At 34.5% G+C, this 20,499-nt stretch overlaps 1 protein-coding gene across 1 annotated transcript in view; it reads left to right on the top strand.

Moving 5' to 3' along the window:
• CERKL (CERK like autophagy regulator) overlaps positions 1-20,499 on the top strand; it is a 121,967-nt gene that overhangs the window by 25,487 nt on the left and 75,981 nt on the right. The window contains exon 2 of the mRNA XM_045520374.2: positions 12,385-12,627. Within this exon, the coding sequence (XP_045376330.2) occupies positions 12,385-12,627 (243 nt within the window). The remainder of the gene's footprint in view (positions 1-12,384; positions 12,628-20,499) is intronic.

Here is a 20,499-nt window from a genome sequence, read left to right as displayed (position 1 = left end):
GCAAGTTCCAGGCCATGAAAGATGAAGAGCTCCTTAAACTTGTTCTCATAGAAACAGTTGTTCATGGATATTGTTACATTAATATTAGCAATTTAATGTCCACAGGGAAGTGCCTGTGATGTTAGGTGTTCAAATGTGTTAAAAAAATAAACTTTGGGATTTACCCTAAACTATCTTATCTTTCTCTAATGTCTCCTCCATCACTGTTTTTTAATCCACCACTTAATTAGTGTGGGGAAAAATATATATGTAACTTAAGTTCTTAAAAGGCTTTAAGGACCTTTGGGCCTTCATCTCTGTTAAGTTAGGAACTTCTGACATGTGACTAAATTTCAACTGAATAGTACTGGACTGTAGGAGTTCAGAGGGACTGGAAAATAAAGGATGTTTCTTGGAGAGGCTAAATGTACTTTGACAGATGGTTAATGTTTGAAAAGACTAGAGTCAAGAAGGCCTTCCATTTGCTGGGAAATGAAGGAACAAAGGTTCAGAGGTTGAAATGCATACACTGATTTAGATATCATCTGGTTGATGGTAAATACAGGCAATTACAAACTTTTATTGGAAGCCTCGCCTGTGTTTGAAGCATCGAGCTAGGTGCTGGGATACAGAGATTACAGATGAGGACGACGAAGATACTATTGCAGTGAATTGCTGAGAAACCAGAAGAAGGAAGACCAGTAACCATACTTCTGAGGTTCATGGGGAATCTTCACAAAGGTCAGCTAGCAGGATATATATGAACTGTAGATCGTATATGAACTGATACACATAACTGAACTGATAATTCCAAAAAAGACTAGATTGAAAGATTAAGATGAATCAATTAAAGGTATATGTTCTGTTGGTGCCATTCTCAGGGACTCCCCATTTATAAATGTTTTCCCTGAGGAATAGAGATAGAGATGGACATATAAAATGACAGATGGAGGCAAATATATAAATAGATGGTAAAATCAAGGACTATATAGTGCTTTTGCTGAAGTGAAAATGACAAAACCTGATCAATTGCATGATAAAATCATGCTACAGAATATGAAATACAGAATATGAAGTTTTGAACTGTTTATTTCACTAGGTTTTAGATGTAATAGGGACTTGTTGCATAGACAGTCTAAAATTTCATGATAAAATCTTGGTTATTTGATACAAGTCATGAAAGATAAAATCCAGGAATCATGCCATCTTCAGGCTGCATTTTCTTAAGGTTAGGCCTGTCTTCACAACACTACAGATAAACCAGGGGTTCCTGAGCTTTTTGGTCTTGGGGACCCCTTTATAGTCTTCAGTTATTGAAAACCAGAAAGAGCTTTTGTTTATGTAAATTATACTTATTCATATTTATTGTATTGGACATTTAAAATATTTACCCTTTAAAAATAACAGTAATAAATCCATTGCACTTTAACATAAATAGTATTTGTACTAAAAGTAACTATTTTCCAAAGTGATAAAAATGTCACTTTCTTAAATATTTTACGTTTTGCAAGTCTCTTTTTAAAGGAAACGGCCTTCTTAAATAGAAGGCTTAACAAGAGACAGCTGAAACCTCAAGATGGCTTTTGCATTGTTTGTTGTGAATCTTATTTCGGTTAAAGTGATGAGGAAACTCCAGTTTCACACAGATGTGTATTTAGAAAAGGAAAAGCATTTTAACAATGTTTCCAGGTAATTGTGGGATATCCTTCTTTGATCCTGTGGTAAAACTTGGTAAGTGCTAATTTCTTAACTGTTAGTTACAATGAAGGATATGAAAACATATTGATTAACTTTTTGTAGTCCACTTATTGAAAATTTGTTGGTCTGTCTTGTATTTTGAATGAATCTTTCATTATGCATGATTTTATAACATCCTGCTTTGACTGTTTGGAAAATTTGGTCTCCTGAGTTATATAGAACTTCCAAATGTTGACACATTTTATTATATAATATTAAAAAATACACAAATTAACATCACTGTAAATCTCATCAGAAAATTCTGTAAGTATTGAGAAGCTGTCAAGCTCACTGTAGCAGATACAAGTTTTACAAAATTCTAATTTTTCTTTGAAAGCTGGAATTTTATCCTTGATAACATTCTCAGCTGTTTTTCTTGAATGACTGGCTCACTTTGCTCAATTCCAGGGAACACTGGCTAAATGCTCATGTCTGAATATCATAGTCTGTTAGTCCATCTTTCAAGCAAAAATGGTCTTCCACAAAAACCAGCCAGTCACAACACAAATGGTGTCAGTGCTTTTCCTGGAGGGAACCATCACTTTGATTTGTAGTGGAAATGCATTGTGTACATTCCTATTTCATCCCATAAAATATTAAAAAAATACACTAAAGGGTAGAGATTTTCTAAAAAATTGAAGTGTTATTGCTTTGTCAAGGACAGTTAAGTGAAACTATTTTTTTAAACTGTGAGTTTGAGGTGATGAAGAATGGAACAATTATTAGTGAAATTTGGTGTCACTGCCTTGATTCACGCCGACACCAGGGGTTTTAACCACTATTGCCTTTGCTCCATTTGTTCAAATGTCAGCATGGTGAAAAGAGACAACATCTTTAGCATTATTATAAAAATCATTTTTTCCTATATACCTTCTGAGACAACACATTGAGAACTGCTAAAGAAGGTGTTTTGGCTTAAATATCTAAATGAGTGAATTTGCCAATTTCTCCTCATTGTTTGATAAAACAACAGAATAAGTAGAGAGATACTTTTACTAATGGTAGAAATTCAGGGAAAAAACTGATTTCTTAAGAGTTTGCTAAGATATTTGAAACATGAATAAATTCTGTATTAAGAAAAAAACTTTAGAACAGAAGATAGTCTATGATCGGAAGTCAGCCTAAATTTTCAATTGCACTGTTATTTAAAATACTGATTTTATGTAGTGTTTATGATTAATTAAACATTAATTTAAAATTGTTGATATCACTTTGTGTCATAGGTCTTAAATATTGTTTTGAATAAAGGATTACATATTTATTATCTCTATTTCAAGTCATCAAGCCAAAGAGTAATATTTAATTTTTTTGACTGATTAGTTCATTTTGGACTTCATGCAAAAGTACCTTCAGTTGCTTAAGTTCTTAAGAAAAGTATCTAAGCTGTTTACATGTGCTAGAAATAACCAAGTGGGAAAAATTGCAGATAGAAATTGAACATTAATTTTTTATTTGGTGTGATAAAAATAAGACTTTTGGGTATTGAAGTGACAATTTATCTCTGCCTCTCTACATCTCTTTGTAAATGATAAGTTTAAAATTTCCTCTATAATTGTTTTACTAGATGAGAATTCTTTCTTGTCCTTCTTGATATGCATATGTATTTAGGAACTTCAACTTTTCTGCTAACAAATTTTAGGTCATAATTCTTAAGGATAGTAATGCATTGGGATGGTTTGTCAGTAAATTACTAGAGCAGCCCTATTTGTTTAAACCCTGGTTTAACCTGATTATTAACAATTAAATTGTGTTTTCTTCTTACAATTAAAGTGTATTCAAATTTATTGGTCCCTTGCTTCACAGATTTATCTCAGTATGTGGTGTATTCAAACAGAATTTTGTATTTTTAATGAGGGGATTAGATAAGTAATTCTGAAGAGCCAAAAAAAAAAATTGTTAGACATCACATTGCTTAACCATCTAATATACCGTAAGTGTGTGTCTACACTATGTTGTAGGAGCCATCTATCAGGCAGGCTTGTTTTTCAGACAGTATTTTAAAGGGTGGACATGTGCAGGAACTGTGAGCACAATTAGCGCCAAGCAGATAAATCCAGCTCTAATCCTGTTTACGGTCTGCATCAGACAGATGTGCCAAGATTGATTTAGACAAGCCCTGGGCTTACAGTAATATTTTTAAAAGTGCCATTCACTGTTCTATTTTTGTTAAACCTTTGCTAAATATTCTTAAGTGTTGTTGGTTTTACTCCCCTTGTTAACTGCTGTAACCTACTTTAAGCAGGTCCTGCTTTGCTCTCATGGTGATGGGGTAACCTGCCAGGAGAGGTTATCTTTATTCCCTGTAATTAAATTGACTTTTCCCCCCAAGAAAATACAACAATAGGAAGTGGGTGCTGAATTAAATAAATAGCATGATATCCAATAGATGTATGCTTAAATCCCGTGCTGGAACAGATGGTCCCCAGCATCTCTGTAAGTAATGTGAGAGGACAGTTAATGTTCTGAAACAACCAGCTATAACCAATATGATACTAATGAACCAATAGATTCCAAATAATAGACCACATGCCACAAAGAAAAATTATGTATCGTCTGTAAGGTTTTAATTCTTATAACCTGAGAAAAAGTATCTATAGATGATTTTCATCTTTTTATCTACTATGATCAGATGTTAATTTATGCATAAAGTTTTACTTCACATTTTTCACCAATAAAGGTATGTTTGAACATTAAATAAAATGAAAGTTATATTTAAAATACATGCCCCCAAAGTATGTTTTATTTTTTAACTCATCTTCTGCATACTGTTTGTTAGGTTGTGCATGGAAATGTGGCTTTTGCATATAATTTTGAAAACATGGGTTTATTCATGGCAGAAACTAGTTAAACTCTAACAGAGGTGGCTAGCTTGGGGATCAAAGTGGCTCTCTTGCAGATGAAAATTAAGCAGAGATGAAAAACCTAAATGTATTTTAGCATTTATAAATTTATAATAGTTTATAAAGCAAAAGCAGTATTCTTCTGATTCACAGAAAAGAGAGTCTGAATCATTCTTAAGGTACTACTTATAAAGGGGTGTTGATAAATGGTCAATTTTTATAGACTCCCCCAAATAATAGTCTGCTCTCTGAATGTGATTTATTTTCTTTTTGCCTCTTTAATCATGTTTCTCTTAAATATTTGTGTTCTGAGTGTCCTGAAGAGTGTTTTTTTGGTGTGGGAGTTGAGGAAGAAACAACGATCTCCTTAGATTTTCAGATAATCCTCTCAGATGATCTCCAGAAGCTTCAGCCTTCACTGGGAGTTAGCATGAGGGCTTTCCACCTAGAAACCTGAGGAACCTCTTTCGAGTATTGGAAACCAATGTCTTGCTGCCCCGCAGAGCCAGCTGGTCCCTGCTTGTATCTTAAGAACTTCAAAAACAAAACAAAGACATAGACAAGCACCATCAAATCTGTTGATGTATTAAACAATATTTAGACAGTTCCAAGCTATTAAATAAAAACATGTTAAATTCAAGTTCACAGAATTCTAACAAGTTTGATTCCTAAAGACCACATTCAGAATAAGAAAGCAGTGGTCTATAAAACTATCATAGAGACATCTTCACATACATTAGAAAGCAAGTGAATCCTGTGATGAGAGAACTGGGCAGATTTACTCATGTAATGTCAATGATCACCACTGCAGAAATGAATAAAAGACCAGAATTTCTATAAAGGAAATTGGCACCTGAGAGATTTATGTAGCTGCTAAGGAAAACAGAACTCAAGAACATTTGCATAGTGTTAGAAATTTGTAAAACAAACCAAAACTATCACAGATCAGTTATCTTTATTTTCATTTCCAATAAAAAACATGTTCTAAATCTGTAGTTCTTTCTCTTAGTTTCCTCTTGTCACACTGGCAAAGAGATCATTCATGGGAAAACCCCAAATTTGCATCTGTGGGCACATGTGGGAAAAGAGATTGGAGGCCTGGGCAGGGAAAGCAGGAAATAGCACTCATTTACAGGAATTTTCAGAATTTTCACTTCTGTCAGCTCTGGGTTGCTACAGTGTAACCTTCCATTTCCTTGAAGGTCACCTTGAAGTTTCGGATGAAATACAGTTGACCCGTGAACGACACAGATTTGAACTGTGTGGGTTCACATATTTTTTTCAATACTAAATAGTGGGTAGTTGGTTGCATCCTTGGATGTGGAACCATGAATACAGGGAACAGCAGAAATGGAGGGCCAACTTAAATTATATGCGGTTTTTTGACAGCACTGAGGATGCATCCCTAATCCCTGAGTTTAAGGATCTCAGTTAATCGGCACATTGGTTGTTTTGCTGTTTTCCTAGGGACTAGTTAGAGACGCAACAGTGGTTTGCCTACTGCTTTATGTTTGACTAGAATAAAAAACAGGTCCAGAAATTCAGATGAGAGTGTGTTTACTTGGAGAAGGTACTTCTGTGAATGTTAGTAAAACCAGCCAAAGTGCTTGGATTTGAATCTTGAATCTGACCCTACCAGATGTATGACCAAGGACAACTCACTGAAATTCTCTGGCCTGAATTCCTTCTCTTTTAGGAAGAAGCATCCATGTAGGGTCAGTGTGGGGATTAAATGAGATAATAAATATAAAGTGCTTAGGGCAATGTCTGGCATTTATAGCACGTGCTCATTAAATATTAGCTACCTTTACTTTTTAGGAAGTGGAATTTTTAAAGTTTAAATGAGTAATGTGATCAGGAACCATTTTAGGATGAGCAAAGGAAACAATCTTTTTCAATTAATTACAGAAATATTTCCATCATAGTAAAATTAGAAATGCATATACGCAAACTCACAGTCTCTCCTTCCAAGTTTTCATATGCATCTTCATACATATGTGCATGTGGAAATATGCTCCACATACATTATGTATTCAATAAATATGTACAAAACAGTAATGGAAATGTGGTGCACTGTTTTAGACACTTTTCTTGTCAGATTTCTACATTTTAATGGCTGAATGGCATTCTGGTATATGAATGTGCTTTATTTTCCAGAACCAATACTCTGTTATTACACATTTAGGTTTCCAAGTTGCACTCAAATAATGCTTGGGTAAGCATTCTTCTAGCTAAATTGTGCATATTATTTATTCCCTTAGGGTAGATTCCTGGAAGTAAATTGCTGGATCAAAAATATGCATATTTTAAAGTATTTTCCCTTCTCTACATTAAAAAAATATAAAATGTAATGCTGATTACAGGAAGGGAGGTTTATAAGAAACAATTAATTTTATTCTCCCTCGTATCTCTTTTTTAATAGGTAACACAAGTTTGTTGTGCATTTTCCACTTGAGGTTTTTTCTCCTTTTGATGAAAGTGAGATCAAATCCCTTAGATTACTTTTTAGCTTGTTTTTATTTAACTTATTCATACCTCTTAACATGAATGTCTTTCTAGATCAGAACACAGAGATCTAACTTGCTCATTTATGAGTTGCAAAAGATTATCATTAAAATATTCTCCTACTGCAGAACATGAATATTGCTTCAGATATTTTTGCTGTTATAAATACTGCTGCAATTAACATTTTGAAATCTTTTGATACATATTCCCAACTTGTTCGCCAGCAGTTACCATTTTTGCATTCCCGCCAGCGCTGGGATGGTTTCCTTTTCCTGCACCATCATTGAACGTTATTTTTGATCTTGTGCCAACCTAAAAGGCAAAAAATGGTATCTTGTTGTTTTAATTTGCATTTCTTTGATTACTAATTAGATTGAACTTTCTCATATGTTCATTGGTCAATTTGCATTTCTTCTTTTGTAAAATGCCTGCCTTGGGTCTTTTATGTACTTTTCCACTAAAGCGTTTCTTTTCTTGATTATTTAACTGTCATATGTTGCAGATATTTCTGCCCAGTTGGCCTTTGCTAGTGACATCTATTTATGGGTCTTTAGGACTTTATAGGCATTAAATAACTTTTAGGTTAAGAATCTCATTCTCTATATGTCTGCTTTACTGCCATGCTTATGGCTTTACTAATTTATGATTATATAAAGTTTTTTCTAATCTAGGAATATTGATGTATATTATGAAGTAGAGATCTAGTTTTTTCTTTCTAAAAGATGAACCAGTTCTAAATCACCTTTTACGGAACATTTCCCACTGAACTTGGATACCGCCATTATCACTTAAGTGACTTTTAAAATATGTACAAGTGTTTCTCTGGACCATTCATTTAGCTATCTCTAGATGTTTTAATTATTATAGTTTTACAAAATATTATTTTATCTGACTGGGTATGTACTCCCACTCATTACTGTACATTTAAAACATTTTCTTCATTAGTAGTTTTACTCCCAGAAAATTTGCAAATTATTTAATTAGGTTCCTTGCCCCTTACATCAAAGAAAATACCATTGAGATTTTGATTGGGACTGCATTATAAGTAGTTATTAATAATGAGAATACTGGCATAAAAATATGTAATCTTGGAACTTGATACACCTTCATGTATTCACTTCTTTGTCTCTCAGTTCATTTTGAATGGCCTTTTCCACCCAAACAAGTCCAGCATCATTCTGCTGAATTTGTTCCTCGATAATAATTTGCATGAGATCTTTGTCCCCATTATGCCTTTTCCCTAGGTATTGATACATTTGTAACCAGCTTTATTACTGGGTATTCTTACTAGTTCTGATGATTTTAAGTTGATTCTTTTGGATTCTGTAAATACATTATGATGCTATATCTATAGACAGTTACAGTGTCAGCTCCCCTTCTTACCCCTTCCAGCACCAGCTGTTTTTAAATTTCGTTTTCATGATGGATAACAGTGGCCAGAATGTCCAGTATAATTGGGAATAGTTAAAGTGATAATAGGTATTCTTGCCCTGTTTTCAGAAATTCTTCCAATTTTCGCTAAGTTGGATCTTTCCTACTTGTTTAGTGTCTTCAAAATTGCAACTTACAAGTGGTTCTAAGTAGGAATAACCATTCAATTGTTTACTGCCAAAGTAAAGCACACAAGGTAAAGAATGCACACTATAATACAAGACTTTGAGTGAAAAGAGTATATTTCATCCCTTTCAATTTTTTCCCCCCCAGTCATCCCCCCCTCCCTGCTTTGGAGCTCTTACTTGTTGTATGTTTGGCTACATAAATAATTAAATGATATGAGATATGAGGTCACAATGAATATTATAAATTATAAGATAACTTCCTAGAAGAAGTTATTTGTGACATATATCCTACATATATAATAACTACTTTTAAGAATATTTGAAGGACTCCTACTAATTAGTGAGAACTAGACAAGCAGTCAAATAGAAATAGGGAAACACATGGGTAGGGGAAACTTTTAAGAAATACCAATGAAAAATAAAAGATGTTCAACTTTTGCTGGACTAATTGATTTGGGGGAAGGTACTCACAGATATAATCAAGAATATACATTCCTTTGTGGCAGGTAAGTGACACGACTTAACTGTACACATTCAGCCGTATGAAGCAGACACCCAGCAGCACCCCGATAAGGAACTGCACCTTCTTTACAGTTTACGCGGCACCATTTACCATACAGGCGTTACCTACCACGGGGTGAGCCTGTTTCATTTCATTCTTGAAGGTGGAGGAAGGATGTAAGATCTCCCTGGCCCCTCTCAATTGTTTAGAGACTCTGGCCATATGCCTGCTTACTCAGAAGGTGCAAATAACGTGTAATAAGCTCACCAGGTACAGGTATCTTACCAATGACTTATTGTGAAAGAGCTTGGTTTCCCTTGTATATAATACCTACTGTCCAGCTTTTAGTTTCTAATACACTCTTCCCTAAAATGAACCAGGGCACTCCTGGAGGAATCCAGATGAGCTCGAAACACTATGCTGTGATTAGAAAGAAAGGTTATTTGGAAAGACATCTGCAGGTTGTAACAAAGGAGGCAGATTGGAAGGAACTCTCACCATTCAGTCTCTCTGTCAATTTGGAGTATTCAAATGGGAACAAGAATTTTAGTTAATTGAAAAGTTGAGTCATAAAAGATCATAACTGCATTCTCTGGTCAAAGGGAGCAAATAATCTAAAATATGCTTAAGCCGCATTTTCAAAGTGTGGTCTAGGACCCATTCAGGGAGTTAGTGAGGTCCAAGCTGTTTTTGTAATATTACTAAGAACTTATTTGCTATTTTCACTTTCATTCTCTCCCTGGGGTCCAGTGGAACTTTCCGGAGGCTGAGCCTTGATGGCTGATGAAGTGTGTGCTTTAAAAAAGTGTTTAAAAAAGTCTCAGTTTTAATGTCTAATATAGTAAATATCAATAGATATAACCTACATAAGCAAAAGTTATTTTAAAAAGCTTTAAAGCTTTAAGAATGTACATGAGTTCTGAGACCAAAGAGTTTGAGAGCCATTGGACTGGAGAAAAGTCCATCTTACCAACACAGGTTAATCCATTAGTACTTACAGAGACAAGGTGGGTTGACGCATTCTGTTCATGAAGGCATGTGGGACATTTTGGCTTATGATGATACAGTATTTTCACTCTGTTGATTAGTTTAAGTGATGATTGTGGGAACAGTGATGATTGTTTTGTTTTCTAGAACATGTAGATGTTTCCCTTTGAATTGATATTTTGGGGTTATTGATTCCTAGGTCAGTGGGTGACAACAGAAGTAGACACTACACAGATCTGAAGCCTGAGCTTTCTGAGTAAATGACAGGCATGGCAAATTGCCTTTGGGTTCATCCCTATCCCACCACTATAAACTATAAACACTGAAGAGAAGAAACTCTTTCTTCTTCAGTGGTGCATGTGCTTTGTGAGCTATGGGGCTGTCCTTTGAAAAATGTTTGGGAGAGGCCTAAAACCTCCATGAGAATGTTAAAAAGGAACTTCTTAAAGCACCTGAAAGTTTTTGCACCAATCTGAGAATAGCATTGTACCTGCTTAAGGGTAAAGGAAGCTGAGGGATAAATTAGGAGTTTGGGATTAACAGATAGACACTACTATATATAAAACAGATAAACAACAAGGACCAACTGTAAAGCACCAGGAACTATATTCAGTTTCTGTAATAAGCTATAATGGAAAAGAATCTGAAAATATATGTATATAGATATGTATGTACATGTATAACTGAACTGCTTTGCTGTACACCTGAAACTAACATTGTAAATCAACTACACTTCAGTACAAAATAAAATTTTAAAAAAAGAGTTAAGGGAGCTGAGAGAGGGCCTCTGCTTTCCGGGTCTGTTTTAACACTCATATCATTTCTGCCTCTGTTGATTTCTTTCTCTCCACTCATGGGTCATATTTTTCTGCCTTTTTAACGTGTGTAGTGATTTTTGATTGAATGAGAGAGACCCGGAATTTTACCATGTAGAGTTGCTGAATACTTCTGTATTCTTGTAAATATTCTTAAGGTCTGTTCTAGGATGTTGTTAAGCTCCTTGGAAACAGTTGAATTCTTTTGAGGTTTGCTTTTAAGCTTTGTTAGGTGGAATCAGAGCAGCCTTTGGTCTGCTCACTAATGAGACAATACTGTTCTAAGTACTCTCCCCAGTGCCCCATGAATTTCATTATTTTTCCACCTTGGCTGGTAGAAACACCTGTGTGATCACTGAGCATTGTTTTCTCTAACCCTTTGGGTAGTTCTTTCCCTGGCCTCACGCATACACTGATACAAACTCAACTGAAGATCCAGGGGCAAATCTATGGAGTCCTCTCTCTGTGCAGCTCCCTTTTCTGTAGAATTTGCCCAGTGAACTATAGCTATCTTGGCTTTCCTGGACCCCTCAATCCTCCTCAACTCAGGGAGATAACCAGGCTCCACCGGGGTTCCCCTACCTGCTCTGTGGCCTGGGGACCCTCTCCAGGCAGTCAGCTGGTAGTCAGTCATACGGCTTCTATGACAGGGATCACTGTCCTGTGCTATCTGATGTCCCATGTCTGAAGACTGATGTTTCATCTCTCTGATGTGCCCATTTAGATGTTTCAGGTGAAAACCAGTCCTTGTTATTCCATGATGGCCAGAGTGGAAGTTTTGAAAGTACTTTTTTAAAAGTATAAAGCACTTCTACTTTGAGAGTCAGTTGAGATGGTCCTTTATCATAACAACAAATATTTTCTGACCTGTGGTTAGATAGAACCAGTAAAATATCACGCCATTATAAAATAAAAGTCTGACTATGGTAGGATTCAGGTGTATCTTTCTTTTTAGATTGGCAGGAATTCAAATTGTTTTCTATTAAGAGTAATCATACTCTATTTCCTTTTTGCACACATGTTACTTTACCTTGAACATACATTTTCTTTCCATTACTTGTTGCCTTCAACAGCTTGCCATAAACTCACTTCTGTTAGTGAATTCTATTCTATCACTTTACTCTGTCCCTATAATTACCAGGGAGCCTCTTGCGTGATACTGATTTATTATTACTGAAATATTGCTCTGTTCATGTTCTTGGAATTCTTCATACACTGAATATTCTCAGATTCTAAATGTCTGAGGGTTTGTGTGTCAGGGACTCTTCCATTTTTCTATTTTTTCATTTTTGGGAAAATAGACCTAATTTTTCTTTTTTCCCATCTCATACAGGGCTTGATCTAAAGCATAATCAGTTAAAAATACAAATGATAAATATTTTCTGGGTTTTTACTATTTATTATTCATTCATATAAGGTATAGACATAATGGTTTTTTATTGGAAATTTTAACTTTTCAGGTGATTCCAAGGATGGTTTTCTACATAAAGAAGAATGTCTTGAATTAAAGGACATATTCTCTGTCAAGCTGAAACGGCGTTATTCAGTTCAACAGCAGAGAAGTGGCACTTTATTAGGAATCACACTCTTCATATGTTTGAAAAAGGAACAAAATAAATTAAAGGATTCAACGCTCGATCTCATTAATTTAAGTGAAGACCACTGTGATGTATGGTTTAGACAATTCAAGAAAATTTTGGCAGGTAAGTACTCCTTATGGAAATTTTTAATGAGTCTGGTTTCCTTGATGTAGGTTATTAATTTGAATATGATATTGTATTTTTCAATATGGTAACCCTTGATTATATTGAAGTCATTTGCTTCCATTCGTAGATTGTTTTTATCATAAAAGGGTGTTGAATTTTGTCATGTGTTTTTTTTCCTACATCAATTGAAATAATCATATGATTTCCTCCCCTCTTCATTCTTTTAATTTGGTGTATTACATTGATTAATTTTCACATGTTGAACTATTCTTCCATTCCAGGGATAAATCCCACTTGGTCATGGTATATAGTTCTTTTAACATTTTATTAAATCTGGTTTGCTAGTGTTTTGTTGAGGATTTTAACATCAATGTTCATTAAGAGATATTTGTATGTAGTTTTCTTTCTCCACGTAGTGTCTTTGTCTGGCTTTGGTTATCAAGATAATGCTGGCCTCAGAATGGCTTAGAAAGTAACTGTTGAATGACCACTTCCGTAAAGAATCTTTGATAATCTGGAATGAAACAGTTCTTAAATAATTTCGTTCACTTGAGAGTGTTTTTGGAGGCATATTTATTTTTCTGTTAATGTTTCTTTTTAGCTTATCTTAGAATTTATTTTTCTTCCAGCTTCACATTGATGGCAAGTGCATATATGTACTGGGCAGCTTGAAAATAACAGTTTTTTGAAAATAATACTTAAGTTGTCTTTTTCAGAATTTTTTTCTCATAGATTTGTAGATCTTGCCTTTTTTTTTTTTTTTTTTTCTTTTTGGCCATTTCTTCCTGTTTGCCATATTGATCAGGGTAGAAACAGCTGGTGTAGCTGATGCACAGCTTGGAGTAAGATGACTCAGGAAAGATGGGTGCCAAGCAAAGAGCAGGCATGTGGTGATGTTAGAAATTTTCAGGCCAGGAATCATTGACCAAGAAGATTGAGGACCCAAGTTGGTCAAGGGCAGCCAGCTGATATGGTTATATGCACAGAAGATGAGCTTAAGTGACCTATTAAAACTAGGAGACCCTGTTACTAAATGGTGCCATTCTTCCCCATTATCCCCTTGGGGACCTTCAAGGAGACTTTATTCTTTCAAGAAAGCAGGAAACTATAGCAGACAGTTTGGTTCATATTTCCGGAAGCATAAGAGAATATATATATTTAACTAAAAGCATTCCACTTTAACAGTGGGTCTTTTTCCAGTGTTCTCATTTTTTTAAATTCATGTGAGAAGAGATAAAAGAAGTTAAAATAAAAAATGAAAAACTAATTGAATTGAATTTCCTTACGTGGACAGATGTTCATGGGACTTGCATGGTCTATAAAATAAGAATGAGTCATTTTATTAGGAGAGGCAAAGCTCTTCACTGAAGGTCTGAGGAAATCTCCCGCGGGGCTTATGAAGGGCTAGCTGGGTGATGTGAGGGACAACTTGTGCACTATATCTCACCCATAAAACCAACAGCAAGTCAGCAGGAGGCATCACAACAAAGCTTAATTTAGTAAAAGCAATTTTATAGGAGTAGAGGGACTTATCCAAACACACACAGACATGCACACACACATACCACAAAAATATTGTCCAAATATTTTTTAGTTTAATGAATGATGTTTGGTTTGATCCAAGATTAAATCTAGACAAATTACAGAGATGAATAAATTACATATTTTTTAGGCTATCATCCCCTGGGAATGTTACTTTTTGTATCTTTGTTTTTGGTAACAGTTAGAGGTAGTAAAATATGTGAGGTCATATTCTCCAGCATGGCCCTGGAGGACAGAGCCATTTTGCTGATGAAAAGCAAATAGATTGGCTTTTGAAATCAACCAGCGCAAACAAACAGGGTGGAAATCATCTAATGAAAATGAAGGAACCTAAACAAGATGGTCTGAATGAATGACTGCTTCATTTCTGCCCCCAAGTGGACTTGGACTCAACAGGTCCTATAGGAGGAGCCAACTCCTTGTCCCCTCCTGCCCCACAGAGACAGTTCTGGGTCAGTTTCATCAGACACAAATGCGTGCTCTTTGTAAGACACCAAAGCTCTCTACCAAATGCTATATTATGCTGACACTTCCTTTTTAAGGTTGCAGTCTTAGAACATTCTTTTTGATATTTCTTCTACTTTCAAATTCGTGTAATCTAGGTGTTCATTAAAGTGCTTGTCATCTGAGGGTCAAACATAATTGGCTTAAGGCTCTTTCTGTAAGTGGAGACGGCCTGTGTCTTCCCCAGTCTTTCTGGGGTGAGGGTGAGTGCTTCTTCTTCTTTGGTTCTGATTTCTACAGAGTTGGATGCATTTGTGGATTATCCTTCTGCCTCACATCCATTGTGCCTATTCTGTACTATATGTACTGCATTAGGTTTGGCAGATAGTGATTGCTGGTTTCCAAAGTTTTTTTAAAAAGTCCCTAACCAAGGAATTTGTGTTTGAAACAGATCTGATTTAATTAATTTCAGGAGTGATAGATAGCAGTTTATATCACAAAAATAGAAATAACTTACATTTCAATTTTAGACATCACTATTTTAAGTCCAAAGATCTTGCTTTTAACTGGTTCTGTGGCAAAACAGTGGATTTTTAAAAAATTTTTTTCATTGATTAAATTTGAATGTTGTCTTTAATCAGCAAATGGATTTTTTTCCTGCCAGCCTCTTACACCTTTTTTCTCCTTTATTCTTCTATTAAGACAAACATGAAGAAGATATTAAAAGCCTCAACTTGTTGGTCTTTTAGTCGAATTAGTCTAATAATTATAATTTTAGAATATTTGGATATTAAGTATCATTTTCAAATGTGCACACTTACATTTTAAATTGGAGCAATGAGTAAGATGTGATGAATTTTTGAGAAAAGAACAATTTGGCAGCACTGGAAGGAAGAAGATGCCAACTCTCAAAACTTAGTTTTAAGACATTGGCAAAGAGTGACCAGATTTAAAAGGGTTTATAAATGTAAAAAAGGAGTCCTAGAACTGTTTTTTTTTTTTTAATTTAAAAATAAGTCCTTTTACATTCCAATTTTTAATAACACAGTTGAACATAGTATCTTTTTTATTCTTAGTAATAGTAAAGTCAGCATAGCTTGATTGACTAGTGGGCAATATAAGTTAATTCATGTAACACATGTTTTGGATCAGGCACTGTGTTAAATGCTGGAAATACAAAATCGAATGCAATGTAATCCTGTATAGAACCCTCTTGCCCTGAGAGACAGACAAGAAAACTTATATTACAAGTGTGGTCAGGGCCACAATGAAGAAATGAACAAATTAATAGGGATCAAAATCGTTGATCATGATTCAGAGATTTAAATCTTTAAAAATGTAATTGATTAAGGCTGAAATGTAGTCACTGATAATCCTAATAGGTAGTCATTGTGGTGACAGTCATTTAACAGTCTTTCCTGCTTTTTTTTTTTTATACCTGTGATACAAACATAAACATGCATGACCTTTAAATATAGCATGGGTGTACGCTGGATACATTAATTTTTATTCAATTAAAGTATGATCTAGTTTCTGCATATTTGAGTTTCCTAGAAATGGTCAATTGCAAGCTTCTCTGGACCCTGAACCAACCTTTTATCTAGATGCTACAATCTCCACTTTAAAGCATATTCATAGGCTTTCTGACAGGTATGCCATTTGGAGAACAAAACAAAGTACCCTAAAGTGACTTAGGGCCACTTGAAACTGAAAGATTTTTGTGAGTTGAAATGGTTGGTCTTCAGTGGAGGACTTAGGAGAAGGGTGTGAAAGTGAAGAAGATTTAAAAAAAAATCCGAAGCCTTATGCCCACGTAACTTGAAGAATGATGTCATAAAGAGAGTGAAATCAGGGCACTGGTTGATTTGAAGGAAAGATGTTCTGCTGTAGACACATTTGGCATATCTTACAACATCCTGTTGGAGATGTTCAGGAGGTTGGCATTTTAAGAGGCGTACGTGAAGAGGTGAAGAAGAGCTGATGTGATGGGAAAGACGAACGATTACAAGGAAGTAGTATAGAGTTAAAAAAAAAAAAAAGGCAGAGGGCTAAATAGAAAATCTTAATACTCATAGATTAAGATAGGCAGAGAAGACAAAATCCAGAACTACAAAATAGAAGGAATGATTAAAAAAAAAACAAAAAAAAAAACCTTTCTATCATAGGACCATTGAATTTTGTTGTTATATTTAGATTTTGCTCATTTATTTGTTATATTTAATAGTAACCCAGAGACAGTTGACAAAGGCATTTTTAGACCAATTGGGTTGAGTTACTTCTGATATTGTATTTTTCTACTTCATTTCTAAATGCTAATTTTATGAAGTAGGCAAATACAAGTGAACCACAGTTATTTAATGTTTTGTCCTTATAAAGTTGCCTGTTCTTAGCTTAGTGAAGTGAAACAGCCTTACTCAGTTTTCAGCTGAAAAATAAAAAAATAAAATAAAAAATTTACTTAAATATTTGGCTTTTATTCCAAAGAAGGGTACTTTTTCTTAGTTCCCCAAAGATGTCATATCTGTTTTTCCTGTGATGATAATGTTGGTTTTCATAGGATCCTTTCCTTAACAGTAAAAACTAGGGCTTATAAACCCAATGTTTAATATTTATGTTGTCTTTTATAAGAAAATCATGGTGAAATACATTTTGGGGTTTAAAAAAATCCAAGCTATATCATCGATCATATTATCATGAACCAGGTAGAATTTTTCTTAGCTGGAGAACAGAATGATGTGACATTTTGCTTGGATATGCTGCCAAATGATGTACTTATAAGGAAAAATAAACTAGAAATCAACATTAACATGGTTATCTTAGCAAGAGCATTTGTTATATGTCAAAAGTATGATAGCTTCAGACATTTCATTGTGCACTATTTCAATTGGCAACACTTGTCTCCTTGGGGACAAATTATTTTCTGCAAGGACATTATGTTTGAAGTATGGGTAGTTTTTCTTTTGAATCACAGAAAAAAAAGATTTAAGGTTTTGTTTTATGAGCAGTTGAGCGGGACAAAAATTATGCATGTCACATTTGAATATATTTTTACTATCTATATATTGAAATAATGTAGAAACTGATTAAATGTCACCTCATTTACATATAAGTATCGAAGTCCAATCCCATGTGAAGTACTCTGTCCAACAAAGATTATGTGATGTGTGCCTTCTATAGTGGTTTTAAACTGGCCTTGTCGGTTGTCACCACCCCATCCCCAGGAGTTGACTCACTGGATGGACTCCATACCTGTCATTCACTCTTGAGGGAGTGTAGCCCCTAATTCATACATTTTATATTTAGTAGTACTGAGTAAAGCTTTGTTTGAAGAAAGCTTCCAGTATACACTCAGTATGGCAACCAAAAATTTTGAGTGTCCATATAATTTTATTCTTTTCCATAGAAGTTATTTATTAAATATTTAAATGTATTTTACTTTTGTAAAACTTCATAAAATATTGACTATAAGTCAATTTGCAAATAATAAAAATATTTTATCAAATCAGATATTGAAATTGAGTCAAAAAATAAATTTAATTCAAAAATTTGGTTTTCTTTCCTCGAACTTTCTTTTGCTTTCTAAGCTGGGTAGTCAGAGGAAAACCATGAAATTAAACAAGTTTTTATTAAATTCTTAATGGCTATAATAGTGCTGCTTAGCTTTTCAAAGGATATTAACATTAAACTTTTTAAAGCCAAACCTCCAGTTTAATGAAATTTGTAGCTGAAAATATAAATGTATGGAAGCATCATTACTATGCAAAATTAATAAAAAGTAGGGAAAAAACACTATTTATCTTGAACCCAGAGAGTGCCAGTTTGACATTTTGAGCCACTTGCATTCCAGCAATTAACAGTGTGAAAAATAACCAGGAGTAAGAGTCTGTGGGCATGACAAACTCTAGGAGAAGATCCCTGAGAACTGCACATAATAGAACAAGCAGAGAATATGAAATGTGTAAATTCAAAATGATTAAACAAGAGAAATTGAAAACATAGAAGAATAGGGTGCTACAAAAAAAGAAAGATAGCATTTTTGTTATATGTGGGAATTTCATTAAAAAAAATGGAACCCTCTTTAGAACTTACTATTCCTGAGTGTGAAAATTCAGAGGTTTTGATTAAATGGGTCTGGATGGACCTGAGCATGAGCTTCCTTGAGAAGTCTCTTCGGTGATTTGAATGTGTTGCCAGGGCCAAAAACCACAAATGTCGAAGATTTGAGCAATATAGGTTTAATTTGGAACACATGTAAAACTCTGTACTCCACACTTACCGAAGTATCTCTGCAATGATTAATTCTGGCTATATTCTAGATTCTTGTTACATTAAATATTCTTAAAAGTTAGCTAATACCCTTTCTGAGTCGTGTAAGGTTATCACTTATTTTCCAAGAGCATTACCTTGGGCCTGGTTCACAAGAGCCTGGTGAAGACTAACCAAGGCATGCCAAGAGTTTGTCTTGTTCCTTCAAGTTTCTTTCGGACTAGCATCAACTCTACCTCAGAGCCATGACTCCTTCAGCTGAAGGCAAGGCTAGTTAAGAAAATATGCTGATTTTACTTGGGATGATTGACACAAGGCCAGCTTCCCAAGGGCTTCTCACAGTCCTCTGTAGCATTTTTGTCCTAAGGGAGGGACATATTTTGTATATAATTGATTATAATTATGTTTAAAAACAAGTAATTGATATAGAAGAATATTATATTCCTGCATCAGTCATTATAGACTACCCTGAGAAAAGAAATTAGGAGGTATACTTGGTATACTTATTCTCAAGTTATTTCCTATCTATTTCTAATTCTTTTGCTATGTAAAAGTCCTTTTGACTATGTCTTTCGTGTAACAAAATTTCTTCTTGGGAGAAAGAAAATTAGGTGTGCTTTGTCACGTTTTATCATGTTGATTATACTGAAAAGCTAAATAAGGCCTTCCCTAAATATCGTCAGTAAAATGCGGAATTAAGTTTTCGTGCTGTTAAATAAATTAGTTAATATTTCTCCCTTTACTGATTTATAGAGGTTATTATTTTAAAAGTTTAAATCTTAAGATAATAGCTGACATTTATTAAGCATTTATTATATACCACTCTTGTAAGCAATTTTAGTAATTATCTCATTAAATCCTCATAATAATAGCACCAAGAACTACAAATATATCCTCATGTGAAAGAGGGGAATGATATTACTTGTTTTATGACTTGTTGTGAGGTTTGAGGAATTGAAATAATGCATGACTTAGCGAGGAGTAGAATTAAGTAAATTATTTTTATTATTATACTTATCTTAGTTCATACATGAGAAAACAAAGGCTTAAATAGTTTAAAAGTTTGCTAGTCGAGGTTATACAGCTAGTATGTGATGGAGGAGTTGAGAACAAATCCATATCTACCTGAATCTGAAATGTGAAGGCTTAACTGATGTGGTATTGCCTATCAGGTCAGTGTTATGTATGCTCTGCAGTTCTTAAGTATGTTGTATTTACCGTACAGTTTAGACTCTATCCTGAAAAAAGGACTGCAAACACTTTTCTTGTTAGGAAGGAGCTACCTTGTCTTGTTTGAAGATTATCCCTTTCTAGACTTTTCTAAGCATGATGACTCAGAACTCTGGAGTGGCAATATTACGATGCATTTCTCAGTTCTTAGAAAATTTCCTCCTCATGACCTTCACCATTATTAATTGAGATTTCTTGAATGTCTTGGAATGGTTTGGGAATGCACTATGAAAAAGATGGCAAACAGTTCTTTTTATTAGCCTAAAGGACTTTTTAAAACACATATAAACACAGTGGTTTGTGACTGATTTCCAGGCTTTGTTTACCAGAGTGTCCTAAATAAATCACAAGTACTATAAGCCTACAGGAGAGATTAAAAGTTGCATC

Source organism: Camelus bactrianus, chromosome 5 (genome assembly GCF_048773025.1).
Source record: "Camelus bactrianus isolate YW-2024 breed Bactrian camel chromosome 5, ASM4877302v1, whole genome shotgun sequence".
NCBI lineage: Eukaryota > Metazoa > Chordata > Mammalia > Artiodactyla > Camelidae > Camelus > Camelus bactrianus.
Note: the sequence above shows the minus strand (reverse complement) of the source record. Positions and strands in the feature narration are given on the sequence as shown.